Here is a 15,547-nt window from a genome sequence, read left to right on the forward strand (position 1 = left end):
TGTCCTGACTAATTAGGAACCTACCATTCTCTGCTTTAAATATACCCAGTGGTTTCATCCAAGACCTCACTTCTTATTCTCACAGGACTTTGGCATCCATGATATTCCATAAAATACCCAATTTATTTAAAACTGTACTGGTTTTGTATTTTGGGTTGAAATGATACTGAAGTAATTATCAGAATTGATAGAAATATATACATTTTGTCAAAATTGAAATCTCCTTCTGACACTTATCCTACGATTATGAGAATAGTGAGGTAATACTAGTAGGAGATTTCAAATTTCCTGTTATTGACTGGTCAACCCAGCATGCAAAGAGCCTGGTTTGGGCAGAATTTGTGCGGTACGTCCAAGACAGTTTCTTCATGCAGTATATAGGGGAACATTCTCGGGAAGGAGCAATGCAATAGGAAATGAGCTGGGCCAATTTACTAAAGTTGGTGAGTACATTGGTCCAATGACCACAAATATATTGGTTTTAAAATAGTTATAGACAAAGATAGAACAAATCCACAGGTTGAACTTGATGGCATGAGGCAGAACATGGCTGTAGTTGACTGGATGACTATTTAAAGGCAAAGAAACAGTTGGTTTTAAAAGTGTAGTATCAAAAAACTTGGGCAGCATGTTCCTGTTATGGTGAGGGGTAGGCATACCAAGTTCAGGAAACCCTGGATGATGAAAGATATTGAGGCTCAGTCAAGGAAAAAGAAGGGATCTTCATGTTCAGGCAACTAGGTAAGAATGAATCCCTCAATGAATATTAAAAAAAGGTTTAAGAGCAGACTTAAGAAGGAAATCAGGAGGGTATAAAGAAGATATGAGATGGATTTGGCAGGTGAGGTTAAGGATAATCCCAAGAGGGTCTTCAATTATATTAACGGTAAAAGGATGACTAAGGAGAGATTAGGTTCTCTTAAAGACCATCAAGACTATGTACGGAACAGCTGAGATGTTTAATGACTATTTTTCTTCAGTGTTTACTAAGGAGAATATCATGGATGACAAAGAAATGAGATAATAAGTAGAGCATGTGGATCATGTGCATGTTATGAGGATTATGTGGGTAAATGCCTAGGGACTGGCCAAGTGCACCCATGGACCTTATTGGGAGGTCAAGGAAGAAATTGTGGAAACCCTTGTAGAGATATTTGCTTCATTAGTCACTGGTGAAGTTCCAGGTATCTGGAGGATGACTAATGTCCCATGAAGCATAGCATGGATAGGTCAGGAATCTACATGCCAGTGAGCCTGATTTCATTTGCAGGGAAGTTACTGGAGAGTATTCTAAGGGATGAGATCTACCCTTAACAGTAGCCATTCCCTCCAACACCAGGTATACTGCTTTGGATAGTTTTTTGGGGAGAGGGGTGTGTGGAATGACCTAGCAGAGGAAAGTTACAGTGGTCAGGTCTCAGGCATTGAGTCTGGCTCTGTGGCTCAGAAAGGGGGAGGGGGGGGGGGGTTAGAGAAGACCAGTGCAGTAGTGACAGGGGATTCCATAGTTAGAGCAGCAGGCAGATGATTCAGTGGACATGCAAGAGACACCGGCATGGTTTGTTGCCTCCCAGGTGCCAGGGTCAGGGGTGTTTCGGATCGGGTCCATTGTGAGCAGCCAGAAGTCATGTACATATTGGTACTGACAGAATAGGTAGAAAAGGGACAAGGTCCTGAAGAGAGGATATAGGGAGATGGGTAGAAGGTTGAAATGCAGCACCTTCAGGGTTGTAATCTCTGAATTGCTGCCTTGTGCCATGCTCCAGTGAGAGTGAGAATATGATAACTTGGCAGATGAATTTGTGTCTGAGGAATTGGTGGAGGGGGCAGGGTTTCGGATTTATGGAACATTGGGATATCTTCTGGGGAAGGTATTACCTGTACAAAAAGGGGGGGCTACACCTGAACCCGAGTGGAACCAATATCCTTGAGGGGAAGTTTGCTAGAGCTGTTTGAGGAGAGTTTAAGCTAATTTGGCAGGAGGATGGGACCTGATGGGGCTGAGGAAGGGGCAGTGTTTAGTGAGACTGAGGAAGGACAAGTAGATGATAGGGGAAAATTGCTGTCAGTGGGATGAGATGGAAGTGTAATATAGGACCAAAGTTGAAAAGGGTAATGAATGCAGACTGAAGGTGTTATATTTGAATGCACGTAGTATACAGATGATCTTATAGAGCAGTTAGAGATTGGCAGCTATGACATTATAGGCATTACTGAGTTCTAGCTGAAAGAGAATCATAGTTGGGAGTTTAATATCCAAGGATACACACTGTATTAAAATGACCAGGCAGGTAGGCAGAGGAGGTGGTGTGGCTCTGGTCGTAAAAAGTGAAATCAAATCCTTACAAAGAGCTGACATAGGCAACGTGACCCAGTATGGGATCCGATTCCTCAACTCCAATCCAGGCCATTCTGTCAGTAATGGAGGCACCGCAGCGTGTTTCGTCTTCTCCACTTGGGCCATGTCTTCCTTTTCAATCGTTGACTGAATGGAATTGATGTCCAGGTCATCTTGCTGAGTAGCTACCACTTCCCCAGGACTCAATTCCAGTAACTGGTTTGTCTTCAGAGCAGTCAGGTTACAGTGAACTTGTGGAATAGCATCACTAGAAGCTCCCAATTGATCTACTGTTCAACCCTGCCCTTGCCTTCTATCTGCCTTCACCATGATGGCAAACTGGCACATGGCTTTCACTCCCGGGGCAGGAACACTCTCCCACTCTCCGTCCCTGTCCAGCTCTTCATGTGCATGTCGGGACAAAACATCAGCATTAACGTTCCTGCTTCCCAGCCGGTACTTCAGGTTGAAATCACAGGCAAACAACTCTGCCGACCACCGATGGCCTGTGGCATCCAATTTTGCCGAGATCAGGACATAAATTAAGGGATTGTTGAACATCCTCACCTCAAGCTTGGCACCATAGAGATAGCCACTCAACTTATCCTCCACAGCCCATTTCAACGCCAGAAACTCCAAAGTGCGTGGGATAGTTTTTCTCAGAGGGCGATAGACTCCAGCTGATAAACGCAACAGGTCTCAACCCAGTGCCCTGATCCTGATACAGGACATCCCCTAAGCCCTCTCTGCTAGCATTCGTATGCAGTACATATGGCAATCAGGGGTTTGCAAAAGCCAGCACAGGCGCCTTTAGCAACTGAAAGGCCACCACATTTCGTATCCCACCTCGCTCCAAAGGGCTAAGAAACTCTTTACCCTCAGACTCCTATAGTCCACACACATCCATACCTTCCCATTCTTCTTCCTGGCCACTACTACTGGGGATGCATAGGGGATTCTGGACTTGGTGATGATCCCAGCTTCCTTCAACTTACACAAATGCTGCTGAACGTCTTCCACCTCTGCAGGGGCAAGTTGCTGCGACTGTCCTTGGTTACCCACATCAAACTCGTCAGTGGAAAAGACACCTTCCACCTTCAACATCTTCTCTGTCAACCTCCTCTTCCAACCTGCAGGTACTGGGGAGTCTCCAAAGTTGAATGACTCAATGGTCAACTTTCCCCCTTTTGCAGATAGTTTCTCCCCGGCTTGTCTCATAGGGATTCTAGACATTACCATCACCAGGAAGAGATGTGCCAGGGACATCCCCCACTTGAAGGTGACCTCCCTGTTTGTAGTTTTCCTGACAATTGCTGCCATCCTGTTCATCTGTACAACGGAGGGCTTCTGCAGTTCAGGCCTCGCCAGTACCCCAGCAGGCACGTCTGACTTCTCAGGCATTCCAGGAAATTTGGGGTTTCCCATTACTCTCGCTGCTTCCCTGGGCCATATCACAATTGACTTTGATACCCCATAGTCCCTCATTTAAACTCGTTATCTGGCCCAGTGCAGCCACCACTTCCTCAAAAGCAGCTCAAACACCAGGTGAACGGACAATATTCTCAGAAAGCTCTCTCCAGTTTTCTCCCTGCAGGTTCCCATTAGCCTCCTCACAATAGGGATGTTGGTCCCCACAAGAATTGAAACACCGCCCTTCTCAACAGGGTCCAGACAAACCAGCACTAATGTAACAAGGACCTCAACCAATCCCACATTGGCCTCCGAAAACTCCAGCTTCACTGACAAATAACCATTATATGGATGATCTCCCACACTAAGACCCCAGATCTCTAGTGACTGTTACAGCAAAATGACCTGTGACCCTGTGTCAAATATGGCTCTAGCATAAATGCCCTCTATCTTAGTGATACAGTGGAGCTTTGCCCCACTAAGCCTCCGGGAATATGGTTTTTTGCTTTAGGGTGTTCTTTGATATATTCTGGGAACGTGTTCCCCCCAATATGTCAGGCCGTCCCCTCACTGAATCTCTTAAGTTTTCCTAACGTCTCACATTGCTTAGGTTCCAGGGGGTTTCCCATTGTTCATACTCCTGCCTGAAGTGTCCCTCTTCGCCACAGGCAATATCGGTCACTCCCTTCTCACAGGACCCTGGCTGCTAGCAGTCCTCTGCATAGTCCATCCTCCTAGAGGCAATGCCTCCCTATCAGCTCCATCATATGGGGGCGGGGGGCTGGGCACACCCACTGATAACAATGCATTCTCCTCCCCTTGTACTTCTCCAATCAGCTTAACAAATGAGGGAAGGGAGGGGAGGGGAGTGCGTCTTGTGAGACAGTCAGAGACCCCAAGTGATCTGGGACTGGGCACTTTTCACTATTTGGTCCATTCATAACTGATCCACCTCAGCTGTCCACCTCTGTGCCGCAAGCAATTTAGCTACCTCTCTAGCCGAAAATATAGGCAGAAAGCTTCTCCCCTCCTCATGACACATGTTCTGAAACCCTACCATGAGCTCCACTGGGTTTCCCATTGCACCAAATACCTTTACTGGTGCTTGCATGTAGAGTGCAGAAGTGGCAAGTGGGTTCTGTGCCTTTACAGATCTCACTAGGTCAGCAGCCTGCCCGCTCAAACTTTGAACCAATTGCTGTTGTTTTACGTCATCAGAGCACTGCCACTCATCTAACAACTCAGAGGTCTGCTCCGTCCAAGTCGCATACTCCTCTTTCCCCTTTAAGGGTGGACTTCGTTCCTGAGTACACGCTGAGAACAGGCTACCATAGCTGGGACTTTGAATCTGGGCATTTTCCCATTTATTCGCCAGGGAGGTAAGGGCCGCTACCTCCTTGCTGGGGGACTAATTAGACATTCCAAGTCAAACCACTCCTTCCCCTTGCTCTACAGAAATGAGAGAACCCTGTTTTTGAAGTCTCTGCTCCCAGCTACGGGAGACTTGACTTGCGATTCAGCCTGCTCCCTTGCTTTCCTCCTCCCGGAAAGTATGGACAGTCCATGGCACCCCCCCACCCTGGGCCCCAATAGTAACAGGTAGTTCCACTGCCGTTACGCCAGCACTAGTCTGAACTAAAAGTCTATGTCCGTCGTTTTATCAAACCTCTGCCCCACACTCATAACTTTCCCTACAGCTTTAACAGTACTTACAAGTCGAATTAACAACACATCAGGAGTACGAATATCTATCCCACTCAACACGTACACATTCATTACCAGTAACCCTGTAGATTCACATCACTGCTTAATCCCGGCAGCATCCATACTCATGTATCGTAATCACTTTACTGGGCAATAGTTTAGCACAGACTTAAACATACAACCTACTGGTTCAATGCTCAGGGCAATCACACAGCATCCAATAAAATCAATCCCGAACAATACCGCCACAATTGTAACCCTCAGGTTCTGTCGGCTGCGTAGTTCTAGGGAAGACTATCTCTGGCCCTGCCAAATGGGTGAGTTTGAGATGCGAATCCACCCTGAAACCTCCCGTTTGTGTGGATGCTGTGTGGTTTGTTACCCTGTTACAAATCAGTACCACAAAATAAAAGACAGTACACTGCATACAATTAAACGATTTAGCTTTTTAATTCTTGATTTGACTACAAGGTTAGTGAAGAAAAAGCAAAAAAAGAAAAGAGCCCATTTGAATGAAACAGTCTAATGTGCACAAGTTGGAGCTCACAGTTTCCCTTTTGCTGATCTTCCTTCAATCTCCCCGGCCTTTGTCAGATCATGGCTCCACTCCAGGTCGAGTCCTACGATCTCCTTCCTCCGGCATCTTCTCTCTTTATCTCCTGCTGAACAAAAGACCCAGATCACCCTGGTGTCAGGCATATGGCACGGAAACAATCATTGGATGGTTCACATTCCAAAGCACCCGTTATCTCTAACCCTAACCTGAACACTTTATAGACAGACCATTACATTAGCAGTGAAACCTTTCCCAGGGTGTACATATGTTTATATACATGTACCTTTGATATCTCTGTTAAACTTCCTTCCATTTACCTTAAATGGATTTCCTTTGGTATTGATCATTGCCATTTTGGGGAAAAGGGGCTGGGTGTCCACTATGCCTCTCATAATCTTATATACCACTATCAAATCGTCTCTCATCCATAGCCCTAGCTCAATTAATCTTTCCTTATTAGACATATTCTCTTAATCTAGGCAACATCTGGTAAATCTCTGTATCTTCTCTGAAACTCCACATCCTTGTTAATGTGAGGTGACTAAAACTGAGGACAATACTCTCAGTATGGTCTAACCAGAATTTTATAGAACTGCAGCATTGGGTCATGGCTCTTGAACTCAACCCCCCCCCCCCCACCCCCCCCATCAATGAAGACCAGTCGGCTATATCCCTTTATCACCCTGTCAATTTCCTCAACAACTTTGAAGGATCAATGGACTTGGACCCAAAGTCCCTCTGTTCCTCCACAATGCTAAGAATACCTTGTACTCTGTCTTCAAGTTTGATCTTCCCAAATGTATCACTTCACACTTTTTCAGATTAAACTCCATCTGCTACTTATGTCCAATTTTGCAACTTGTCTTTATCCTGTTGTAGCTGATAACAATCTTCTGTACTATCCACAGTACCTCCAATTTTTTTGTCATCTACAAACTTACTAACCCATCTCTCAGCTTCCATTTTTAAAAAAGAAAAGTAATTTACAAAACTCACCAGGAGCAGGAGTCCTAGAATAGATCTGTGCAGAACACCATTAGTCACAACCTCCAGATAGAATACGCTCTATCATCTTCTGTGGGCTAGTCAAATCTGAATCCACGCAGTCAAGTTTCCATGGACCCTATGTTTCATGACTTCCTGAATGATTCTGCCATGGGAACCTTGTCAGATGCCTTATTAAAACTCATATACACAACATCCACCATTTTACCTTCATCAGTTTGTTTTGTCAACCTCTTGAGAAATTCAGTCAGGCTCACGAAGCACAACCTTCCCTTCACAAATGACTATCCCTAATAAGAATGTACTTCTCCAAATGCTTGTAAATTCAGTTCCTAAGAATCCTCTCCAATAATTTGCCCATCACTAATGTAGGACTCACAGGATTATCCTTATTACCTACTTTTGAACAACATTTGCCATCGAACAACCATCTGGTACACTCCTCTGGCCAAGGAGGGAGTGAAGATTGTCATCAAAGTGTCAGCAATCTCTTCCCTCGCTTCCCAAAGTACCTTGGGTAATGTCCTGTCTGCCCCCAGGAACTTCTCTATCTTTTCCAGAAGCTCCAATCCCTTCATCCTTGATATCAAAATGCTTACCCTTAACCTCCATCTAAACACTTTATACTAAGGGCCAATCAATATTAGGGAGGTCAAAGTCAACCATGACAATAACCCTGTAGTTTTTGCAACTTTCCTAAACCTGTGTACTGTATTTATCTGCTGCTCATTGTCCCAGTGGCTATGGGGTTGGGGGGTGATTTGGAAGCGGTGGGGGGTGGGTGCTACAGAGTACTCCCAGTATTAAACATGACATGAAGGTTGGATTTGTGGATAGTGTGGAGGACTTTTGTAGGACATTAACAGGATGCATGGCAGGCCTGAGAAGTGACAGATGGAATTCAACTCTGAAAAGTGTGAAGTGATGCATTTTAGAAGGTTGAATTTTTAGGCAGAATATAGGATTAATGGCAGGATTCTTGGCGGTGTGGATGAGCAGGTGGATCTTGGGGTCTATGTCCATAGATCCTTCAAAGTTGTCATGTTAAGGCATATGATGTGTTGGCCTTTATTAGTAGGAGGATTAAGTTCAAAAGCTACGAGGTAATATTGCAGCTCTGTAAAATCACACTGGAATATTGTGAAGCACTGTCGACGTTTCGGGCCAAGGCCCTTCGTCAGGACTAACTGAAGAGAAAGATATTAAGAGATTTGAAAGTAGTGGGGGGGAGGGAGAAATGCGAAATGATAGGAGAAGACCGGAGGGGGTGGGATGAAGCTAAGAGCTTCACATTATATTGGTGAGACCCGACGCAGACTGGGAGACCATTTCGCTGAACACCTACGCTCGGTCCGCCAGAGAAAGCAGGATCTTCCAGTGGCCACACATTTTAATTCCACATCCCATTCCCATTCTGATATGTCTATCCATGGCCTCCTCTACTGTCAAGATGAAGCCACACTCAGGTTGGAGGAGCAACACCTTATATACCGGCTGGGTAGCCTCCAACCTGATGGCATGAACATTGACTTCTCTAACTTCCGTTAACTCTCCTCCTCCCCTTCTTACCCCATCCCTGACATATTTAGTTATTTGTTTTTTCTCTCTCTCTCTGCCCATCACTCTGCCTGTTCTCCATCTCTCTCTGGTGCTCCCCCCTCCCCCTTTCTTTCTCCCGAGGCCTCCCGTCCCATGATCCTTTCCCTTCTCCAGCTCTGTATCACTTTCACCAATCACCTTTCCAGCTCTTAGCTTCATCCCACCCCCTCTGGTCTTCTCCTATCATTTCCCATTACCCCCTCTCCCCACTACTTTCAAATCTCTTAGTATCTTTCTCTTCAGTTAGTCCTGACGAAGGGTCTCAGCCCGAAACATCGACAGTGCTTCCCCCTATAGATGCTGCCTGGCCTGCTGTGTTCCACCAGCATTTTGTGTGTGTTGTTTGAATTTCCAGCATCTGCAGATTTCCTCGTGTTTGCTCTGGAATATTGTATTCAGTTTTGGTCGCCTCATTACAAGAAGGATGTGGAAGCATTAGAGAGAGTGCAGAGATTTACCAGGATGCCTCCTGGACTACAGGGCATGTCTTTTGAGCATGGGTTGAGCAAGCTTGGGCTTTTCTCTGTAGAGTGAAGGAGGATGTGAGTGCCTTTTTGTGGTGTACAAGATGATAAAAGGCATTGATTGAGTGGACAGTTGAGATTTATTCCCAGTACAGAAATGGCTAATGCAAGGGGCCATAATTTTAAAGTGATCGGAGGAAAATATGGGGGTGGGTCTATCAAAAGTAAGTTCTTTACACAGAGAGTGATGGATGTGTGGAACACGCTGCCGGGTGTAGTAGTAGAGACAAATGTATTAGGGACACTTAAGTAATTCTTAGATTGTACATGGATGATAAAATAAAAATGGAGGCTGCTTGGGAGGGAAAGGTTAGGTTGATTTTGGAGTAGGTTAAAAGGTCAGCATATTGTGGGCTGAAGGGCCTGTACTGTTGTGCTATGTTCTAGAGCTGAGTGCAGTAACTATCACTATGTGATCCTGATCCTATTCTTGCTGCAAATTCTGAAGGGCTTTTCTCTTAGCTTGCTTGTGATCTGCTCGCCATTCATCAGAATCAAACTGGGAATGTCTAAAAGAGTAGATAGTCTATTTCCCAGGTTGGAAATATTCTCCACTATTTGACACAGCTTTTAATGTGAAAAAGGGGAAGTTTAAAGGTCATTTACCGAGTGGTAGAAGTGGAGATAATAGCGATGCTTAAGAGTCAGAGGAATACATGAACAAGCAAGGAATGGTGGGATATAGACCATGGGCATAGTTTAATTTGGCATCATGATTGGAACAGACTTCATAGGCCATCGGGTCTGTTCCTGTGCACTGATGGAAATGTTATGCCTACAAGTCACTTTTTCAGTGGAAGAGGAGATAATGTATAGAGGCAAGTCATAAACACGAAGAGATTCTGCAGATGCTGGAAATACAGAGCAACACAATTAAGATTCTGGAGGAGCTCAGCAGGTCAGGCAGCATCTATGGAGGGGAATAAACAGTCAATATTTTGGGTGAGACCCTTTATCAGTACTTGAAAAATATTCCTCTTTCTTTTTTAGAGGAAGTGAACAATGTTTTTGTCCGCTCTATAAAAAGTTGTAAACTGTTATATATTTTCCTACTGGGTGAGTTTCTTACCTTAGCTCTGTCACTCAGCAGAAAGCAGAACTAGTTATATAATTTTCTACTCTTTTCCCCTCTCATATCAATTGCTGCTGTTGCTGTCAACCATATAGTTTGGTATTGATTTATTATTGTCACACGTACCAAGATGCAGTGAAAATCTCATCTTTCAACCATTTTATTAAAAATTTCCTGGCTATCAAGAGTTTTATGTGGAAGAAACACATTACTTTGAAGAAAATGACTCTGATAATTAAGAGTGTAATACTCTGGAAATCGTCTAAATTATGTTTTTTTTAAACTAGTGTTGACATTGAAGGGGAAGACTTTGCAGATGGTTTGGAGGATGCCAGCAGCCAGGACTGTGATGGTAAATTTGGTTCTTGGGTGTTCTTTAGAGATTCTGTTGTGTTCATGTTACCCCCTAGAAACTCCAAGCCTATGTGAAATGCTGTGGATATTGTTGTAACAAGTTGTTTAACTTTGTACCAAATTCCTAATGGAGCCTTTGGGCTTCAAGCTATTGAGTAGTTTCATTGTTATTTTTAAAAATTTGCATCTAGCTTTGAGATTTAGTCTGTTTTTTTAATTGTTAGGACCTTCATTCCCAGTTTTTAGTTTTAATATTTATTCTGATTGAATCAAAGTAGTTTATTGCTTTTTTTTAGTTTTTTGAGATTTGCAAGAACTTTTCCTTGAATATAAGATCAGCTCTCCTTACACAAGACTCAGAGCCCACAAAGAACAGAAGAACATCATAAATGGGAGCAAGAGCACTTAGTTCCTTGAGTTTGTTCTGTCCAGTGGATCTTCTACCTTCTTCATCTCCATTTCCATTTATTACTCTAATATCCAAAAATACATCAATTTCAATTTTGATTACAATGACTGAGCATTCATTGCCCTTCTAAGGTACTAACTGTTATTTGACACTCTCCCTGAGAGCACCCTCTCTGTTTCTAGCATGTCAAGTCCTTTAAGCATTTTATTGGTCTCATAAGGTTGCCTCATTCTTTAAAATCTAAAGAATAGTTGCCTAGCCTACTTACTTTGTCCATATTAGACACCCTAGGAGCTACAATGGCAAATTATCAGCATTTCCCCCACCAGCAAATTTATCCTCTCTCCTGGGGAAAAATGTTCTCAAGATTCCAAGTGTAGTTTCAGGCCACAAACTGTGTATAATTCTGTTCAAGTATAAACAGGTCTGAATAGATAGAGGAGTAAGAAATGCTGTGGGGAAAATGGGATTAACCAGTTAGCTCTTGCAGAAAGATGGCCTATTCTTGATTAGCTGCATGGCTTCTATACATGCTATAATAATTCTGTGATCATTTTGTCAGGTCTAAAACTGAACCTACAAGTTGTATAGACTCTACTCAGGTTAATTTAGCGGACATAAACACTTGAATCATCCATATTTAAGTCAATCTGTGCTACACTCCTTAGACATGTTACTTTTTGAGAAGTACTTTAATGATAAAGGGCTGTTCTCAGAATTATATTAATCCTTTATGATATTTAAGTAGCCTTATATAAATACCTCTTGTTACCTTTTTCAGAAGAGTCTGAGTGTTCAACGATTGCAGATTCTTGTTCTACGATGTCAGTGGACGATTCAACCAAGATGAATTTTCATGAAGCAATGCCTGAGTTTCCTGATATAAAGTAGGTTTTCTGAAAAAGCAACATTATTTCATTTGACTCCATGTACCTGCGTTTCCCTAGTCTACTCCCTGGAATCCAGTATGCTACTTCTCCTTTTGCTTTCTGCCACATTTTGAGGAGATTTTGTCTTTGCTATGTACCTGTTTGTGTAGAAGTTGTATAGATTGTCATTTAGGATGAATAAATGTAGTCTTATTTATAGTGTGGTCTTTTTAAACATGTAAGTACTTAACATTTGGTGGCTCATCTCTAATTATCGTAGAGTAGGCAGTGGTGAGCAGCCACCATGAGATGTTGCACTCGTTCTGGTGAGGTTGAAGGAATTATACAGTTCTCCTCTGGTTAGCAAACATTCACTTACTAAATTTCCACTATAACAGGTAATTTCATCTCCTCACTGGATTGAGATAGTACAAAGGAAAAGCAATTACGGAGCACAGAATAAAATATTACAATGTCACGAAATGTTTTGTGACAGCATTTCAGTGTGGTACATTTTTTTAAAATGAGAGATATATACATATATATATAAATAGATATATTATAATTAATAGTTTGCAATATATTAATTAAGCTACTTTATTATTAACAAAGCTACTTAAGTGGGAGTATTTACTGACTCACTTGCTCTCCTACTATCCAACAATAATCATGGGATGAATGAATTTTAAGTTTCACCATGTCTGCTCACCTTATCAAAACAAGTTGATTTGCTTTTGATATGCCACAGCCACCAAATATTAGGAAGAATTTGACTAGTCTCCAACTTTTTTATACCTTTTAATAGCAACTGATATCCCCTATAAAATGTGATGTTTTACTGTACCACCTGCTTAAGTAATTTTTGCTTAATAAAGGGTTTTTTGGGCACCTAACTCCTTAATCTGTATCTTCCAAAGGGTTTTATTCCATTGTAGTTGAAAAATGCTTCCTTAGAATTCCAGTTGCTAGTATGGACTAGGTAGTTGGGAGTTTTTCATATTGAGACTATAACAATTATTTATTTGTTCTTAAGGTATTTATACCTCCATGTGTTTTGTCTGTGTAAATTCATGGTCATGCTCTAATACAGATCTAATTGTTCTTCCTTTTCCTTAGGAATGCTTTTGATGTTGGGTGTAAACATCAAGTTGCTAAGCCAGCATTAATAAAAAGCCTGTTTCATGATATGCCTTTGATGATTTACTTTGGGACACCGAATGAGAAAAGTAAGAAAGGAAATGTAAATCTTATTTAGGATAATTATACTAATTAACAAATGCCTTTATTTACAATGAAAAATAAATTAGCAAATTTCTGCTGATCTCCATTAAGCCTAATGTACTATTTTCAAATCACAAGAGAAAATTTGCAGATGCTAGAAATCCAAGCAACACACACAAAATGCTGGAGGAACTCAGCGAGCCAGGCAGCAACTATGGAAAAGAAGTAGTTGATGTTTCTGACCGAAACCCTTCGGCAGGACTGGAGGAAAAAAATCTCGGAGTAGATTTAAAAGGTGGGGGAGGGGACAGAGAAACACCAAGTGATAGGTAAAACCTGGAGGGGGAGGGATAGCTGGACGTTGATTTAAAAGGTGGGGGAGGGGACAGAGAAACACCAAGTGATAGGTAAAACTCGGAGGGGGAGGGATAGCTGGACGTTGATTTAAAAGGTGGGGGAGGGGATAGAGAAACACCAAGTGATAGGTAAATCTCGGAGGGGGAGGGATAGCTGGACGTTGATTTAAAAGGTGGGGGAGGGGATAGAGAAACACCAAGTGATAGGTAAATCTCGGAGGGGGAGGGATAGCTGGACGTTGATTTAAAAGGTGGGGGAGGGGATAGAGAAACACCAAGTGATAGGTAAAACTCGGAGGGGGAAGGATAGCTGGATGTTGATTGGTGGAAGAGACAAAGTCATGAATGAAAGAAAAAGAGGGGTGGAGCCCCAGAGGGAGGTGATGGGAGGGCCAGGTGATAAGGTGAGGGAGGGATGGGAAATGGTGCGGGGGGGGGTGGGGGGTGTCATTACCAGAAGTTTGAGAAATCGATGTTCATGCCATCAGGTTGGAGGTTACCCAAACGGAATATAAGGTGTTGTTCCTCTAACCTAAGTGTGGCCTCATCACGACAGTGGAGGAGGCCATAGATAGACATATCGGAATGGGAATGGGAAGTAGAATTAGTGGCCACTGGGAGATCCCACTTGTTCTGGTGGACGAAGTGTAAATGCTCGGCAAAACGGGTCTCCCAATCTTCATTGGGTCTCACCGATATATATGAGGCTACACCGGGAGCACCGAACACAGTAAATGACCCCAACAGACTCTCAGGTGAAGTGTTGCCTCACCTGGAAGGACTCTTTAGGGCTCTGGATGATAGGGAGGAGGTGTGGAGGCAGGTGTAGCACTTTATTCCATTTGCAAGGATAAGTGCCAGGAAGGAGATCAGTGGGGAGGGACGAGTGAACAAGGGAGTCGTGTAGAGAGCAATCCATGTGGAAAGCAAAAAGTTGGGGGGAGGGGAAGGTGTATTTGGTGGTGGGATCCTGTTGGAGGTGGCATAAGTTTCAGAGAATTATGTGCTGAACATGGAGGCTGGTGGGGTGGCAGGATGATGGGGTAAGAGCAGACGTGTGTGAAATGGAAGAGGCAGTTGAGGGCTGCATTGATGGTGGATGGTGGAGAAAGCCCCTTTCTTTGAAAAAGGAGGACATCTCCTTCGTTCTAGAATGAAAAGCCTCATCTTGAGAGCAGATATCACGGAGATGGAGGTATTGAGAGAAGGGGATCATTGCTACCTTTCTCATTACCTTATTCCTGTAATTCTTAAAAAGAGAAAATCCCCGAAACACTGACTGTACTCTTTTCCGTAGATGCTGTCTGGTCTGTTGGGCTCCTCCAGCATTTTGTGTGTGTTTCCTGTAATTCTTAGTCGCAAAAAATCATGCTGAGGACTCTTGTGTGTAACACTAAACAAGCCAAGTGAACCTAACTCAAACACACACAAAATTAAAGCTCCAATCTTGGCTGATCCATGTGTTTTGTCTGCTTCCTGTTTTAAATAATTGAACTTTTCATAGTGTTAGGTGTGATAGGGGCAGCTTGTAAGTGTTGCCATGCTTCCAGTGCCAACATAGCATGCCCATAATTCATCTACACTAGCCATACATCTTTGGAATGTGGGAAGAAACTGGAGCACCCAGAGGAAACCCACAGTGTTACAGGGAGAATGTACAAACTTAACCGACAGAGATGGGAATCAAAACCCAATTTTTTATTGCTGGTGCTGTAAAGCAATTGTGCTAAGCACGCCACTATCATAATGCCCTAATGTAATATAAATTTTGTTTGTTTAATTTCTTGTATTGTCACCTTTATAGTCGAACAGTTGCCATGGGAGCAAAGGAAGCAAATGAAATGGAAGATGTCAGCTGTAACCCCCATAGTTGTGAAAAACACTGTAGCCAGATCCCACTTCAAAATCACTAAAAGTAAGATATTGCATTATTTTTCATTTACATGGTGAGAGCATCCGAGCATGGCCAGAATTTATTGCCTATCCTTTAATTGTTGTTTAACTTTTAATTGTCCTTTAGAAGGTGACTGTGAACTACTGCCTTTTGAACTGATGCTGGGATTGAGTGGGGAGTTCCTGTATCTAGACCCAGCAACAATGAAGGTCACTGTGAAATATTGCTCTGAGAGG

General features: G+C 43.0%; 1 protein-coding gene across 6 annotated transcripts in view; it reads left to right on the forward strand.

Annotated features, from left to right (window-relative positions):
• Positions 1-15,547, forward strand: part of ttll4 (tubulin tyrosine ligase-like family, member 4) — a 108,636-nt gene that overhangs the window by 38,054 nt on the left and 55,035 nt on the right. For 5 of the 6 annotated variants that reach the window (XR_012098990.1, XR_012098991.1, XM_073046178.1 and 2 more), the window contains exons 3-6: positions 10,496-10,560; positions 11,753-11,858; positions 12,957-13,066; positions 15,222-15,332. Coding sequence is in view for 4 of the 6 variants with exons in the window: in XM_073046178.1 (XP_072902279.1) it covers positions 10,496-10,560; positions 11,753-11,858; positions 12,957-13,066; positions 15,222-15,332 (392 nt within the window). In the remaining 2 variants the exon portion in view is untranslated. The remainder of the gene's footprint in view (positions 1-10,495; positions 10,561-11,752; positions 11,859-12,956; positions 13,067-15,221; positions 15,333-15,547) is intronic. The other variant, XM_073046180.1, reaches the window with a different exon arrangement.

Source organism: Hemitrygon akajei, chromosome 5, assembly GCF_048418815.1.
Source record: "Hemitrygon akajei chromosome 5, sHemAka1.3, whole genome shotgun sequence".
In the NCBI taxonomy this organism is placed as follows: Eukaryota; Metazoa; Chordata; class Chondrichthyes; order Myliobatiformes; family Dasyatidae; genus Hemitrygon; species Hemitrygon akajei.